General features: G+C 35.6%; 1 protein-coding gene across 2 annotated transcripts in view; it reads left to right on the top strand.

The window, feature by feature from the left end:
* The first annotated feature begins 6,238 nt into the window (after positions 1–6,238).
* alkal1 (ALK and LTK ligand 1) overlaps positions 6,239–18,125 on the top strand; it is a 41,564-nt gene continuing 29,677 nt past the window's right edge. For both annotated transcript variants that reach the window (XM_072680765.1, XM_072680764.1), the window contains exons 1-2: positions 6,239–6,541; positions 10,443–10,716. In XM_072680765.1, the coding sequence (XP_072536866.1) occupies positions 10,455–10,716 (262 nt within the window). In that variant the 5' untranslated portion in view covers positions 6,239–6,541; positions 10,443–10,454. The remainder of the gene's footprint in view (positions 6,542–10,442; positions 10,717–18,125) is intronic.

Here is an 18,125-nt window from a genome sequence, read left to right as displayed (position 1 = left end):
TGTTAAGTCCTAATAAGGAAGCTAACACCCAACCATTGTTGTAGTGAACCAGTGAGCAGTTTAACAGCAGACCACTGGATGTCAGCAGAAGGCAGTAATGTTGCACAAGCTTAGTATTAGCCACATCAGTCTGCTGGCATCAGGGATAGACTATTACAGCTGTTAAATATTGATAAACACATGCTAAAACTACTGGTTTGGGAACTGCACAGTCTGAGCTGACTTGAGTTCATGTTGGGTTGCTGTAACCAGTGTCATTTGCTAAATGGGAATTGAGCCAAACCAAACCATGTAGCCTTCTCATGCAGCATAATGTAGAGAAACCCGTCCATTCTGACTGCTATACTAATGTGGAACCATCAACACAAACTTCATCATGTTCATGTTATTATACACTCAGCTGCTCAGATGGCAAAATAATGCCTGTCCGTGGCAGGTAGGTGTGGGAATTTAATTAAGATGAATGTTATTAATGTTAATTGTTATTATTATGATAAATTAATAATAACATAATAATTGGGTGACCAGGTGTACTTTCTTTTCTCTGTCAGAATGAAGCCCCCATCTGGCCAATCATGGACTTCCATCTACGGAAACACACAAAACCCCAGCAGGAGGCAAACAAAATGAAAACTAAGTATGGTACTGTATCCCACTCTAACTCAGTTAAAAGAGCTGAAACTGTACTATAGTGAAAGGATGGTACTGTATCCCAATCTAACTCAGTTAAAAGAGCTGAACTGTACTATAGTGAAAGTATGGTACTGTATCCCAATCTAACTCAATTAAAAGAGCTGAAACTGTACTATAGTGAAAGTATGGTACTGTATCCCAATCTAACTCAATTAAAAGAGCTGAAACTGTACTATAGTGAAAGTATGGTACTGTCTCCCAATCTAACTCAATTAAAAGAGCACTAACTGTACTTTAGTGAAAGTATGGTACTGTATCCCAATCTAACTCAATTAAAAGAGCTGAAACTGTACTATAATGAAAGTATGGTTCTGTATCCCAATCTAACTCAATTAAATGAGCTGAAACTGTACTATAGTGAAAGTATGGTACTGTATCCCAATCTTACTAAATTAAAAGCACTGAAACAGTACTATAGTGAAAGTATGGTACTGTATCCCAATTTAACTCAATTAAAAGAGCCGATACTGTACTATAGTAAAAATATGGTTCTGTATCCCAATCTAACTCAATTAAAGAGCTGAAACTGTACTATAGTGAAAGTATGGTACTGTATCCCAATCTAACTCAATTAAAAGACCCGAAACTGTACTATAGTGAAAGTATGGTTCTGTATCCCAATCTAACTCAATTAAAGAGCTGAAACTGTACTATAGTGAAAGTATGGTACTGTATCCCAATCTAACTCAATTAAAAGACCCGAAACTGTACTATAGTGAAAGTATGGTTCTGTATCCCAATCTAACTTAATTAAAATAGCTGAAACTGTACTATAGTGAAAGTATGGTACTGTATCCCAATCTAACTCAATTAAAAGAGCTGAATCTGTACTATAGTGAACGTACGGTACTGTATCCCAATCTAACTCAATTGAAGTAGCAGAATCTGTACTATAGTAAAAGTATGGTACTGTATCCCAATCTAACTCAATTAAAAGAGCTGAAACTGTACTATAGTGAAAGTATGGTTCTGTATCCCAATCTAACTCAATTAAAGAGCTGCAACTGTACTATAGTGAAAGTATGGTTCTGTATCCCAATCTAACTTAATTAAAATAGCTGAAACTGTACTATAGTGAAAGTATGGTACTGTATCCCAATCTAACTCAATTAAAAGAGCTGAAACTGTACTATAGTGAAAGTATGGTACTGTATCCCAATCTATCTCAATTAAAATAGCAGAAATTGTACTATAGTGAAAGTATGGTACTGTATCTTAATCTAACTTAATTAAAATAGCTGAAACTGTACTATAGTGAAAGTATGGTACTGTGTCCCAATCTAACTCAATTAAAAGAGCTGAATCTGTACTATAGAGAACGTATGGTACTGTATCCCAATCTAACTCAATTCAAGGAGCAGAATCTATACTATAGTAAAAGTATGGTACTATATCCCAGTCTAACTCAATTAAAAGAGCAGAATCTGTACTATAGTGAACGTATGGTACTGTATCCCAATCTATCTCAATTAAAAGAGCTGAAACTGTACTATAGTGAAAGTATGGTACTGTATCCCAATCTAACTCAATTAAAAGAGCTGAAACTGTACTTTAGTGAAAGTATGGTACTGTATCCCAATCTGACTCAATTAAAAGAGCTGAATCTGTACTATAGTGAAAGTATGGTACTGTATCCCAATCTAACTCAATTAAAAGAGCTGAAACTGTACTATAGTGAAAGTATGGTACCATATCCCAATCTAACTCAATTAAAGAGCTGAAACTGTACTATAGTGAAAGTATGATACTGTATCCCAATCTAACTCAATTAAAAGAGCTGAAACTGTACTATAGTGGACGTATGGTACTGTATCTTAATCTAACTCAATTAAAGAGCTGAAACTGTACTATAATGAAAGTATAGTACTGTATCCCAATCTAACTCAATTAAAAGAGCTGAAACTGTACTATAGTGAAAGTATGGTACTGTCTCCCAATCTAACTCAATTAAAAGAGCACTAACTGTACTTTAGTGAAAGTATGGTACTGTATCCCAATCTAACTCAATTAAAAGCACTGAAACAGTACTATAGTGAAAGTATGATACTGTATCCCAATCTAACTCAATTAAAACAGCCGAAACTGTACTATAGTAAAAATATGGTTCTGTATCCCAATCTAACTCAATTAAAAGAGCTGAATCTGTACTATAGTGAACGTACGGTACAGTATCCCAATCTAACTCAATTCAAGTAGCAGAATCTGTACTATAGTAAAAGTATGGTACTGTATCCCAATCTAACTCAATTAAAAGAGCCACTGTACTATAGTAAAAGTATGGTACTGTATCCCAATCTAACTCAATTAAAAGAGCTGAAACTGTACTATAGTGAAAGTATGGTACTGTATCCCAATCTAACTCAATTAAAATAGCAGAAATTGTACTATAGTGAAAGTATGGTACTGTATCTTAATCTAACTTAATTAAAATAGCTGAAACTGTACTATAGTAAAAATATGGTACTGTATCGCCATCTAACTCAATTAAAAGAGCTGAATCTGTACTATAGTGAACGTATGGTACTGTATCCCAATCTAACTTAATTAAAATAGCTGAAACTGTACTATAGTAAAAATATGGTACTGTATCCCAATCTAACTCAATTAAAAGAGCTGAATCTGTACTATAGTGAAAGTATAGTACAGTATCCCAATCTAACTCAATTCAAGTAGCAGAATCTGTACTATAGTAAAAGTATGGTACTGTATCCCAATCTAACTCAATTAAAAGAGCCACTGTACTATAGTAAAAGTATGGTACTGTATCCCAATCTAACTCAATTAAAAGAGCTGAAACTGTACTTTAGTGAAAGTATGGTACTGTATCCCAATCTAACTCAATTAAAATAGCAGAAATTGTACTATAGTGAAAGTATGGTACTGTATCTTAATCTAACTTAATTAAAATAGCTGAAACTGTACCATAGTAAAAATATGGTACTGTATCGCCATCTAACTCAATTAAAAGAGCTGAATCTGTACTATAGTGAACGTATGGTACTGTATCCCAATCTAACTGAATTAAAATAGCTGAAACTGTACTATAGTAAAAATATGGTGCTGTATCCCAATCTAACTCAATTAAAAGAGCTGAATCTGTACTATAGTGAAAGTATGGTACTGTATCCCAATCTAACTCAATTAAAAGAGCTGAAACTGTACTATAGTGACCGTATGGTACTGTATCCCAATCTAACTCAATTAAAAGAGCTGAAACTGTACTATAGTGGACGTATGGTACTGTATCTTAATCTAACTCAATTAAAGAGCTGAAACTGTACTATAATGAAAGTATAGTACTGTATCCCAATCTAACTCAATTAAAAGAGCACTAACTGTACTTTAGTGAAAGTATGGTACTGTATCCCAATCTAACTCAATTAAAAGAGCTGAAACTGTACTATAATGAAAGTATAGTTCTGTGTCCCAATCTAACTCAATTAAATGAGCTGAAACTGTACTATAGTGAATGTATGGTACTGTATCCCAATCTAACTCAATTAAAAGCACTGAAACAGTATTATAGTGAAAGTATGGTACTGTATCCCAATCTTACTCAATTAAAAGAGCCGAAACTGTACTATAGTAAAAATATGGTTCTGTATCCCAATCTAACTCAATTAAAGAGCTGAAACTGTACTATAGTGAAAGTATGGTACTGTATCCCAATCTAACTCAATTAAAAGACCCGAAACTGTACTATAGTGAAAGTATGGTTCTGTTTCCCAATCTAACTTAATTAAAATAGCTGAAACTGTACTATAGTAAAAATATGGTACTGTATCCCAATCTAACTCAATTAAAAGAGCTGAATCTGTACTATAGTGAACTTACGGTACTGTATCCCAATCTAACTCAATTCAAGTAGCAGAATCTGTACTATAGTAAAAGCATGGTACTGTATCCCAATCTAACTCAATTAAAAGAGCTGAATCTGTACTATAGTGAAAGTATGGTACTGTATCCCAATCTAACTCAATTAAAATAGCAGAAACTGTACTATAGTGAAAGTATGGTACTGTATCCCAATCTAACTCAATTAAAAGAGCTGAAACTGTACTATAGTCATAGTATGATACTGTATCCCAATCTAACTCAATTAAAAGAGCTGAAACTGTACTATAGTGAAAGTATGGTACCGTATCCCAATCTAACTCAATTAAAAGAGCTGAAACTGTACTATAGTGAAAGTATGGTACCGTATCCCAATCTAACTCAATTAAAAGAGCTGAAACTGTACTATAGTGAAAGTATGGTACCATATCCCAATCTAACTCAATTAAAAGAGTTGAAACTGTACTATCATGAAAGTATGGTACTATATCTCAATCTAACTCAATTAAAGAGCTGAAACTGTACTATAGTGAAAGTATGGTACTGTACCCCAATCTAACTCAATTAAAAGAGCTGAATCTGTACTATAGTGAAAGTATGGTACTGTATCCCAATCTAACTCAATTAAAAGAGTTGAAACTGTACTATAGTGAAAGTATGGTACCATATCCCAATCTAACTCAATTAAAAGAGTTGAAACTGTACTATCGTGAAAGTATGGTACTATATCTCAATCTAACTCAATTAAAGAGCTGAAACTGTCCTATAGTGAAAGTATGGTACTGTATCCCAATCTAACTCAATTAAAGAGCTGAAACTGTCCTATAGTGAAAGTATGGTACTGCATCCCAATCTAACTCAATTAAAAGAGCTGAAACTGTACTATAGTGAAAGTATGGTACTGTATCCCAATCTAACTCAATTAAAGAGCTGAAACTGTACTATAGTGAAAGTATGTTACTGTATCCCAATCTAACTCAATTTGAAGAGCTGACACTGTACTATAATGAAAGCATGGTACTGTATCCCAGTCTAACTCAATTAAAGAGCTGAAACTGTACTATAGTGAAAGTATGGTTCTGTATCCCAATCTAACTCAATTAAAGAGCTGAAACTGTACTATAGTGAAAGTATGGTACTGTATCCCAATCTAACTCAATTAAAGAGCTGAAACTGTACTATAGTGAAAGTATGTTACTGTATCCCAATCTAACTCAATTTGAAGAGCTGACACTGTACTATAATGAAAGCATGGTACTGTATCCCAGTCTAACTCAATTAAAGAGCTGAAACTGTACTATAGTGAAAGTATGTTACTGTATCCCAATCTAACTCAATTTGAAGAGCTGACACTGTACTATAGTGAAAGCTATACGTAGGGAATAAACGTGTCTCATGCCACAGTGCAGACAGATTGGGGGAGGTGGGAAGGCGCCCGGCTTAGCAGGACAGCGCGCATTCCGTGCCGTGCTTAGGGCAGTCACAAGACCCGAGCATCCATGAGCACAAGCCTCCTCAGCAGACTCTGGCAGGGGCGAGCAGCTTTCAGGCCAGCAGGTTCACACGCGTCTGGGCACCTGAGTCTTCTGTGGTGTATCTCAGAGCTTTGCGCTGGACAGCATGGCGCAGTGGACATCTCCAAGCGCCTTTACGCTCCAGACGTGACGCCTCGTTGGGTAAACCTGAAACAGCACCGCTGAGCTGAAGTTGAAGGTCATCGAAACTTCTGTGATGGTTTTGCAGCGAAAGGAGGGGCGAATGTCAACGGGACCGAGCACGAGCTGAGAAAAAAACCCCTCTAAGAGAAAGATGTCTACATTGCTTGCCACCCACCTGAAATCGATTGTGTTACATTCAAGAAGCTTCGCACTTGACGTATAAAACAGGACGCATGTTCTCAAGAAAGACTGGAGACAACGACGCCTGTTGCACTCGGTCCGTCTGTCACTGCTGGAGGATATTTTTCTGACTATCTCGCGTCCAAAAGGCTGAAACACCACCGGCTTCTAAAAGTGTGAGTTGTTGCTTTTAACTGTTAAAATAAATAATAAAACGTTTACTGCACGTTAGGAGGTGACGCGTTACTGCCTTATGCATTAAAAGTAACTCTGGAATGTTCAATCAACGTCCAGATAAGACTATTAAAGTTCCAATAGATCATTTAGCTAATATTGTGTTAAACGTATTCAGAAAATATCTAGTCGACGTTAAGCTGAAATAAATAATTAAACGTTAATGTTGTGTTGTATGATGAAAGTGACTAAACGTCTATATATTCATTATGTGTTAACATAATTTATTTCCAATAAAACATTTAGCTAACATTATGTTAAACTGAGAAAACGTTTAGTTAAAAACTATTGTTAAAATAAAACCTTCACATTGTACTTCACATGTGTCAAAAAAACATTTAGTTAACATTTGGCAATAAAACATTTAGACAATAGATAATTTTGTTAATATAAGCCAATAAAACATCTAGTCAATGTATGAGTTTTCATAAAATATTAAATGTCTATACGTCTATTGCATTATGTGTCAAAACTTAACGAAATAAAACATTTAATTTGCATTATGTGCAACTGAGATGTTTAATTAACAATAATTCTTAAAAAGACTTAATTAAACCTTCACTTAACATTTTACTAATACATAGTTTAGTTAATATAAGACTATAAAACATCTAGACAATGTTGAGTTGTAATAAATAATTAAACATCTGTACATCTATTGTATTATGTGTCTATGTGTATTATGTTTTAATAAAGCTTTTAGTTAACATTATGTAAAACTGAGAAGATGTTTATTTAACAACATGCATTAAAATATCAATAAAACATTGACTTAACATTATTTACAAAATAACAAATACATTTAAAAAGTAAATAAAAAAGTTTACTAAGGTAGCAATATATAATTAAGTTAATATTATGTGTTGAATCAGACTATAAAACATCTACCCAATGTTGAGTTCTAATAAATAAAACATTTATCTAATGTTGTGCTGAAAGTGATTCATTTACTACTTGCATTACGTGTGGAAAGTGTCAGTAAAGCGTTTACAGTTGGTTTACTGGACTAGTCAGGGACTAGATCAGGACTAAATCTCCATTTAAAATTCTATGGAATCCTTAACTTGGCTTTATCTCTATTCAGGAAAAAAAAACCTTGGTCGTTGTTCAGTGTTGAAACTGACAACAGTTAAGATTACTTATTATAGGTAAGATTATGTATCGATGATATGAACAGTTACCATTCCCTCAAAAGCAACAGTAAAACATTTAGTTAAAATTGCGCTAAAGCGACACTAAACCTCTAGTTAGCATTGTGGTTTAAAAATAATAAAACATTTAGCTAACATTATTTTATAATGTTTATATTATGTGTTTAAAGAAGTGACAACACAACATTTAGTTAACATTGTGTTAAAGTGACAATACAACATTTAGTGAAGATTGTTTGTTAAAGTGACAATACAACATTTAGTTAACATTGTCTTAAAGTGACAATATAACATTTAGTTAACATTGTGTTAAAGTGACAATACAACATTTAGTTAAGCTTGTGTGTTAAAGTGACAATACAACATTTAGTTAACATTGTCTTAAAGTGACAATACAACATTTAGTTAACATTGTGTGTTAAAGTGACAATGCAACATTTAGTTAACATTGTCTTAAAGTGACAATACAACATTTAGTTAACATTGTGTTAAAGTGACAATACAACATTTAGTTAAGCTTGTGTGTTAAAGTGACAATACAACATTTAGTTAACATTGTCTTAAAGTGACAATACAACATTTAGTTACCATTGTGTGTTAAAGTGACAATACAACATTTAGTCAACATTGTCTTAAAGTGACAATACAACATTTAGTTAACATTGTGTGTTAAAGTGACAATACAACATTGAGTTAACATTGTCTTAAAGTGACAATACAACATTTAGTTAACATTGTATATTAAAGTGACAATACAACATTTAGTTAACATTGTCTTAAAGTGACAACACAACATTTAGTTAACATTGTGTTAAAGTGACAACACAACATTTAGTCAACATTGTGTAAAATCACAATATAACATTTAGTCAACATTGTGTAAAATCACAATATAACATTTAGTTAACATTGTGTCAAATGACAATACAACATATACTTAACCTTGTGTGTTAAAGTACCAATACAACATTTAGTTAACCTTATGTGTTAAAGTGACAATATAACATTTAGTTAATGTGTTAAAGTGACAATACATCATTTTAACATTGTGTTAAAGTGACAATATAACATTTACTTCACATTGTGTGTTAAAGTGACAATACAACATTTAGTTAACGTGTTAAAGTGACAATACAACCTTTAGATAACATTGTGTGTTAAAGTGACAACATTTAGTTAACGTTGTGTGTTAAAGTGGCAATGCAACATTTAGTCAACATTGTGTTAAAGTGACAATACACAATTTAGTGAACATTGTGCGTTAAAGTGACGATACAACATTTAGTCAACATTGTGTAAAATGACAATACAACATTTAGTTAACATTGTGGTAAAGTGACAATACAACATTTAGTTAAGCTTGTGTGTTAAAGTGACAATACAACATTTAGTTAACATTGTCTTAAAGTGACAATACAACATTTAGTTACCATTGTCTGTTAAAGTGACAATACAACATTTAGTCAACATTGTCTTAAAGTGATAATACAACATTTAGTTAACATTGTGTATTAAAGTGACAACACAACATTTAGTTAACATTGTCTTAAAGTGACAATACAACATTTAGTTAACATTGTGTATTAAAGTGACAATACAACATTGAGTTAACATTGTGTGTTGAAGTGACAATACAACATTTAGTTAACATTGTATATTAAAGTGACAATACAACATTTAGTTAACATTGTCTTAAAGTGACAACACAACATTTAGTCAACATTGTGTAAAATCACAATATAACATTTAGTCAACATTGTGTAAAATCACAATATAACATTTAGTTAACATTGTGTCAAATGACAATACAACATTTACTTAACCTTGTGTGTTAAAGTACCAATACAACATTTAGTTAACCTTATTTGTTAAAGTGACAATATAACATTTAGTTAATGTGTTAAAGTGACAATACAGCATTTTAACATTGTGTTAAAGTGATAATATAACATTTACTTCACATTGTGTGTTAAAGTGACAATACAACATTTAGTTAACGTGTTAAAGTGACGATACAACCTTTAGATAACATTGTGTGTTAAAGTGACAACATTTAGTTAACATTGTGTGTTAAAGTGGCAATGCAACATTTAGTCAACATTGTGTTAAAGTGACAATACAAAATTTAGTGAACATTGTGCGTTAAAGTGACGATACAAGATTTAGTCAACATTGTGTAAAATGACAATACAACATTTAGTTAACATTGTGTTAAAGTGACAATATAACATTTAGTTAACGTGTTAAAGTGACAATACATCATTTTGTTAACATTGTGTTAAAGTGACAATACAACATTTAGTTAAGCTTGTGTGTTAAAGTGACAATACAACATTTAGTTAACATTGTGTGTTAAAAATGTTAATAAACATTTACATGATGTTAAAATGGTTGGAAATCACAATAACATATTCATGAATTGGTTACAAAAGTAAGAATGAATTGTGACTCTTTAAAGTTTGAGTTGAAAGATCCTTTGAAACATTTATGTAATATTTTCAGGTTGTCAACACAATTTGCATGTAATTATCGCTGCTGACTTGCCAGTGCTGAGCAGAAAGAGGTGTGTAGGCTTGGAATTACTGGATGGATTTGGGTCTTGCCAGAGTTTGTAAACGTGCTCTGTCGGATCAGTCCTGGCTCGGGTGTGAAATGTGTGCTGACGGGATCTTTGTGTTTGTTTGTTTATCAGGCTGGAAAAGCCATGCCGGCTGAGAAGAGATGGCACATATTGTTGAGTATAATGGTTTTGCTCGTCACCTCCAGCCAGTGCATGGACAGCAGTGAAGCCAAGCAGAAGGACAGGAGGACGCTGCTGGATCTTCTGGTGCAGGTGCTTGGGGACGAGCAGCGGGACAGGCCGGTGGCCCGCCGTGTCTCGCTCTACTCCACGGCCCAACACGTGAAGCTTTCTTCGCGTGAAAGGGCCACACGCTTGCCCAAACTGGACAACAGCAGGCCAATAGGTAAGCTGCTTTGAGATCAGCTGATGATGCAAACATAATCCTGGGTTGTTCCTCCGAGCAGGAACTCGTTTGAACAAGTTTCTGTTGCAGGGGTGCAGAGGAACCTTGACACCAGGGTTTAAATTGGACTGACAGTTATAGATAATCCACTTTATTTCTGGTCTTTTTAACCACTAGAACGCCCATAAGGAATCGAGCCACTGGGATGTTCCTCCAAATGGTGACAACAATGGTTAAGATTCAATATTAATAATATCAGTTAGTTAAGATTATTAATTATTAAATGTGATGATAAAACATTTAGTAAATGTTGAGTTGAAACGTTAGTATAAATGTTTAGTTAACATTATGTGTCAGAAGTTTGCTGGGTTAAACATTTCATTATTTTTTTAAAATTGGGATCATTTTGATTGCATAACTGAATAAGAACCATCTAAACAGAACGTATAAATCTATATAGGACCAAAAAGAGAATCCCCATCTATATAGAACCCTTTTTGCTTAGAGTTTTGGTTTAAAAGCAAACCCTTATCTAGAACCCAAAAGGAGTGAAAGAATCCTTTTTTTTGGATTACACAGTATAGTTTGGCTGACACTGAATCAATGAGAACCAATACACTCTTTATGACGGGTTCTTTTAGGATCATTTAGTGAAGGCAGTGGTTCTCTGTGGAACCAGGACAACTCAATGAACTATTTAAATGTTTGAATGGTTCTTTGCCTGATTCAATATATATATATATATATATATATATATATATATATATATATATATATATATATATATATATATTTTATCCATAATGGAACATTTTGTTTTAGTGGATTTTGAATCTTTTAAAAAGGTTCTATATAGCACCAAAAAGGGTTCCACTATTGTCGAAGAACTCCTTTTCTCAGTACAGTATAGAACCATTTTTGCTGAGGGTGTCAATCCTTGCCAAGAGAGAGTTTCAATAGGCAATAGTCTGAACAAGCAACTGGGATCATTTTGATTGCGTAACTGAATAAGAACCATCTATACAGAACCTAAAAGTCTATATAGGACCAAAAAGAGAACCCCATCTATATAGAACCCTTTTTGCTTAGAGTTTCGGTTCAAAATAGGTTCCTTATCAAAGGTAATACTTTTACATAGAACCATGACAACTTAAAGAACTGTGTAAAAGCATAACTAGGAAAAGCTCTATACAGAATAAAAACAAACCCAACTATCTAGAACCAAAAAGGAGTCAAAGAATCTTTTTTTTTTGGATTACATAGTATAGTTTGGCTGACACTGAATTAATAAGAACCAATACACTCTTTATGACGGGTTTTTTTAGGATCCTTTAGTGAAGGCAGTGGTTCTGTGTGGAACCAGGACAACTCAATGAACTATTCAAATGTTTGAATGTTTTATCCATAATGGAACATTTTGTTATGGTGGATTTTGAATCTTTTAGGGTTCTATATAGCACCAAAAAGGGTTCCACTATTGTCAAAGAACTCCTTTTCTCAGTACAGTTTAGAACCATTTTTGCTGAGGGTGTCAATCCTAGCCAAGAGAGAGTTTCAATAGACAATGGTCTGAACAAGCAACTGGGATCATTTTGATTGCATAACTGAATAACAACCATCTAAACAGAACGTAAAAATCTATATGGGTCCAAAAAGGGTTTGGTCCTGCATAGAACTAGAAAAAACATCTATACAGAACAAAAAAATCAACTATCTAGAACCCAAAGGAGTGAAAGAATCCTTTTTTGGATTACATAGTATAGTTTGGCTGACACTGACTTAATAAGAACCAATACACTCTTTACGACGGGTTCTTTTAGGATCCTTTAGTGAAGGCAGTGGTTCTGTATGGAACCATGAAAACTCAATGAACTATTAAATGTTTGAATGTTTTATCCATAATGGAACATTTTGTTTTAGTGGATTTTGAATCTTTTAGGGTTGTATATAGCACCAAAAAGGGTTCCACTATTGTTACTGAACTCTTGTTTTCAGTTGAGTGCTGAGGGTGTTCTGCATTGTTGCTGAGAGTGTGAACATCTATTAAAACTAGCTAAGAGAGAGTTTCAGTAGATGATGGTCTGAACAAGCAACTGTGAGGCCTCTTTACAGATGTAAGAAAGAGGGGGACTCTTTAAGAGTTCTTTTGTAAAGGCAGTGGTTTTGTCTAGAACCATGACATACGGTACCACTTTTTGATGTGCATAAATGAATAAGAACCATCTTTGGTTTGGTACTGCATAGAACCTTTCTAGAAGAATTACTGTGTCAGTCTGGCTGACTCTGACATGTTAAGAACTAATACACTCGTTACCCTTTAGATGGTTCTCTATTGAACCGTGAGAAATGTAAAGGCTTAAATGGTTCTTCAAACAAAAAAAGTGCCCATTTGTTATGAATCAAAGAACCCATTTTTCAGTACAACACAGAACCCTGTTTTACTGGCAGTGGCTTGTTAGGAAGGAAGGAACACCCTCTTTAAAAATTAATTCTTCAATGGTTCCTAAAGGCAGTGGTTCTATGAAGAACCATGACAATTTGAAGAAATGGTTCCTATTCCTGCATAGCACCAAAAAGGGTTCCAGTATTGCCAAAGATCTCTTTTTCTCAGTACAGTATAGAACCATTTTTGCTGAGAATGCTGAGAGTAAACATCTAGCCAATCGCAGCCAAGAGAGAGTTGTAGTAGAAACACATGGGATGCCTTCTTTAGCAAATGTACTGTTTTATATAGAACCATGAGAACCTTTGGAACTACTAAAGAACCCCTTTTTAGTACTATATTGAACCATTTTTGCTGAGAGTGTAAACATCTAGCCAATCCCAGCCAAGAGAGAGTTTTAGTAGAAGCACATGGGAGGCCTTCTTTAGTAAATGTATTGTTTTATATAGAACCATGAGAACTAACATAACCTTTGGAACTACTAAAGAACCCCTTTTTAGTACTATATTGAACCATTTTTGCTAATAGTGTAAACATCTACCAAGACAAGACAAGAGTTTTAGTAGATGATGGTCTAAATACACAACAGATACACAATAGATGGTTCTCTATTGAACCGTGAGAAAACAGTGCACATTTGTTATGAATCAAAGAACCCATTTTTCAGTACAACACAGAACCCTGTTTTACTGGCAGGAAGGAACAAAAAATGAATTCTTCAATGGTTCCAAAAGGCAGTGGTTCTATGAAGAACCATGACAACTCAAAAAATGCTTACATTGTTGCCTGGTTCCCATTCCTGTGTAGCACCAAAAAGGGTTCCAGTAATGTCAAAGATCTCTTTTTCTCAGTACAGAACCATATTTGCTGAGAGTGCTGAGAGTTAAACATCTAACATCTAATCCAATCCCAGCCAAGAGAGAGTTTTAGTAGAAGCACATGGGAGGCCTTCTTTAGCAAATGTACTGTTTTATATAGAACCATGAGAACCTTTGGAACTACTAAAGAACCCCTTTTTAGTACTGTATTGAACCATTTTTGCTGAGAGTGTAAACATCCACCAAGACAATACAAGGATTTTAGTGGTTGATGGTCTAAATACACAACCAGAGAACCTTCCCTACACCCTTATAAAGGGGTTCTTTAAGGGTTCTTCTTTAGCAAAAGCAGTGGTTTTATCTAGAAGCACTTTTTGAATGCGTAAATTAATAAAAACATCTATAAATCTTACATTTTGGTCTATATTGGACCAAAAAGGACAGGGGTTGTTGAACACTGTTGCTACTGGTGCATCCACCCGTGGTAGATATTCCAAATCTTAACATGCTTGGCCTTGTGTTTCCTCCTGAATGTCACTGGATCCTCTGATTTATGAAGCTGTTAAGAAGCTGGAATATGAATGGTGAGCTAACACTGCTGCACTTCGTTGACCTCACCACTAGTTGAGTGTCTTTGGCAGCAGTAGAGTTCAGTGTGAGAAGCTGGTGTCGTTTAAGACTAGCTATGGACTTCAAGATGGACTGTCAAGGGACGTTGATTCGGTGTGCAGGAGCGTTAGCCTGCTTGTCACATATATGTAGCAATGTTGCTTAGTGCCTTTTGAGAAGTACTGCCAATAGAATAGGACTCTCTAGAGCAGATCAACATCATCAACCTATTGGCACCATGCTGCCTAATAATGTCAGGCCTGGGCTAGAGGAGTATAAAGCCCCCCAGCATTGAGTTGTGGAGCAGTGGAAGAACTGTGTTCTCTGGAATGGTGGATCGTGGAGCTCCATCCGCTACTTTTGGGACGAGTTGATTAAATTATCCAACATCCTGACCTCACTAACAATCATGTCGCTGAAGGCAATCAGATCTCACAGCAGTGTTATAGTAGAATATCTAGTAGAGAAAGTCTTCTTCTTTGGACAGTAGAGACAGTTACTCCAACAAAAGCAGGAGAAACTATTTTTAATACCCCTGATTTCAGAAGAAACAATGAATAAGCAGGTGTCCCAATACTTTTGTCAATTTAATGTATCTCTTTTTAAAGCCATAATATCCTCTTCAAACCTTTGCTCTTTTTAAAACTTGGCCTTTTGAGAGAGAAGAACTTCCTGAGAAGGCTTCCTGAGAAAGAAGCTGATGGCAAGAAGTCTGAGGTGATGCTGGAACAGAATTCTTCACAATTGGTCCTGATCCAAACTTTTGCTGGTTACCGTTAATAAAGGTCATGGCTCTTTTTAAAACCCTTGTGAATGAGCAGGTGTCCCAAAACTTTTGTCTATATTGTATAGGAAGCTGCTTATGTAGCTACAGTATGTATTAGTTTGATAGTAATGTAATCTGTAGGTGTAAGATAGTCAACCCCCCTCCCCCCCCCCCCCCCCCCCCCACACACTGGGTGCATTCATGTGTTTTGGGGGAGTGGCTTTGGAAGGAAGGCCACTTGGATGTTTTTCAAAAATACTAGCTCAGGCTTATTGGTTTCTACAATAATCACCTACTCCAGCTTTAATGACATCATAAATCAGAGGATCCAGAGATGTTTTGGAGGGAAGCTTTTTGTAGGACATAATGTATTGTGTCCAGAACACTTTTATGTACCTCTGCTCAGACCTGGGGGTACAGAATATGGGCCTGATGCCGAACACAGATTGACCGTAGGACTTCAGAGGTCTATGAACACCAGATGACGATGATTTGCAAAATCAGGCTTTACTTTTGGCCTTTTCACTTTTGGTGCTTTCGCAATGACCAGGATAAATGACACTGTAGAGAGATCAGTAACATCTCAAGACTGACTGCTTTGACCAAATCCCCCTAGCAACGCCTGAAAAACTGACAGTCTGGCAGTCAAGGCCTCCTTTTCTGATCGTAATGTTTTCCCTTGAAAACCCACGTGCATTATAGTATGACCTGAAGTCCACTCATAGCTGGACAGCAGTATTTTTCTTGACACTGAATTTGAGATAAAACAGTGAGTCGAGGTTTAAGTGCAGAATGTCAGGTTTAATTTACCCATATAAAAACCTGATATATGGCAGTAGATTTCACATATATGGCATATGTTATATGGAGAAAAGTATTGGGACACCTACATATTGCACCAAATATTTGTAATATCTGGATAGGTACTTAATTGTATAAATTTGTGGGAATTGGACTGAATAAGAGGTGTGTCCCAATACTTATACATATAGCGTATATGTAGATATAATTAAAAATATATGCCCAGTTGGTTATGATAAATGTGCACATAAGGCCATATATCAGGTCTCTGCATGGGTAAGACCATATAACCTGAAAAAGTACCAAAACCGATGGTCATCCAATTCCGTCTGTTGGCCGGTTTTGTGTCTTTACGTCCTCAGTTCTTGCACATAAAAGCTGACAGAGGTGATTGAAGGTGTGGTATTTGCATCTGGAGTCAGCCGTGGCTGTGTTTGTCTCTCAGCAAGAGGATCAAAGAAGTGTCAGTGTCAGTAAAGTAAAGCAGGACATCAGGAACTGAACAACAATCTTAATAAATCAACCAGAGATGCAGCCAAAACATTCAGTGTGTCGAAATCAACTGTTGCTGGTATAATATCACGAAGCCAGGACGCTCTGGTGAGTTTAGCAATCGCAAGCAACCTGGAAAAACAGAGCCCCCTAACACTGAACATGGTCAACAGTGTCCAGGATGTAGGCATACGAGAGGTTAGTGAGTACGATGATGAAAAGAATACAAACATCATGCCAACCGTTAAATCTCGAGAACAGAAAGGCAAGCTTTGCTGTAAAGCCTCAAGAGTGAGTTCTTGGACTGTCTTAGGCAATATTAAGAGTAAGACTGTCTTATACCGCAGAGACAGAAAGAGGAAAGTGCAGAAGAAGAAGGAACTGATCAGTTTCTAAAGCCCTAAAGTGAACTTGTGTGAAACCAGGTGACTTGGCTGCAGTGGAACTGAATAACTCATCTGTACTGACACTGTGAACTGGATCACCCGTCTTTACTGGCAGCTTGAACTGGATCACTAGTCTTTCCTAACAGCCACACGGTCACTCATCTTTATCGGGAATGTGAACTTGATCAGTCTTTATTGGGGATGTAAACCGGATCACCTGTCTTTATTGGGGATGTAAACCGGATCACCTGTCTTTATTGGGGATGTGAACCGGTTCATTTGTCTTTATTGATGGTGTGAACTGGATCACTAGTCTTTATTGGGGATGTAAACCGGTTCACTTGTCTTTATTGGGGATGTGAACTGGATCACTTGTCTTTATTGGGTATGTGAACTGGATCACTTGTCTTTATTGGGGATGTGAACCGGATCACTTGTCTTTATTGATGGTGTGAACTGGATCACTAGTCTTTATTGGGGATGTGAACCGGATCACTTGTCTTTATTGATGGTGTGAACTGGATCACTTGTCTTTATTGGGGATGTGAACCGGATCACTTGTCTTTATTGATGGTGTGAACTGGATCACTTGTCTTTATTGGGGATGTGAACCGGATCACTTGTCTTTATTGGGGATGTGAACCGGATCACTTGTCTTTATTGGGGATGTGAACTGGATCACTTGTCTTTATTGGGGATGTGAACCGGATCACTTGTCTTTATTGGGGATGTGAACCGGATCACTTGTCTTTATTGGGGATGTGAACCGGATCACTTGTCTTTATTGGGGATGTGAAGCAGATCACCTGTCTTTATTAGGGATGTGAACCGGATCACTTGTCTTTATTGGGGATGTGAACTGGATCACTTGTCTTTATTGGGGATGTGAACCGGATCACTTGTCTTTATTGGGGATGTGAACCGGATCACTTGTCTTTATTGGGGATGTGAACCGGATCACTTGTCTTTATTGGGGATGTGAAGCAGATCACCTGTCTTTATTAGGGATGTAAACCGGATCACTTGTCTTTATTGATGTTGTGAACCGGATCACTTGTCTTTATTGGGGATGTGAAGCAGATCACGTGTCTTTA

The sequence above is a fragment of the Salminus brasiliensis genome, chromosome 6 (assembly GCF_030463535.1).
Source record: "Salminus brasiliensis chromosome 6, fSalBra1.hap2, whole genome shotgun sequence".
Taxonomy (NCBI): Eukaryota; Metazoa; Chordata; class Actinopteri; order Characiformes; family Bryconidae; genus Salminus; species Salminus brasiliensis.
The sequence above is the reverse complement of the archived record's forward strand: the minus strand, read 5'-3'. Positions and strand labels throughout refer to the sequence as shown.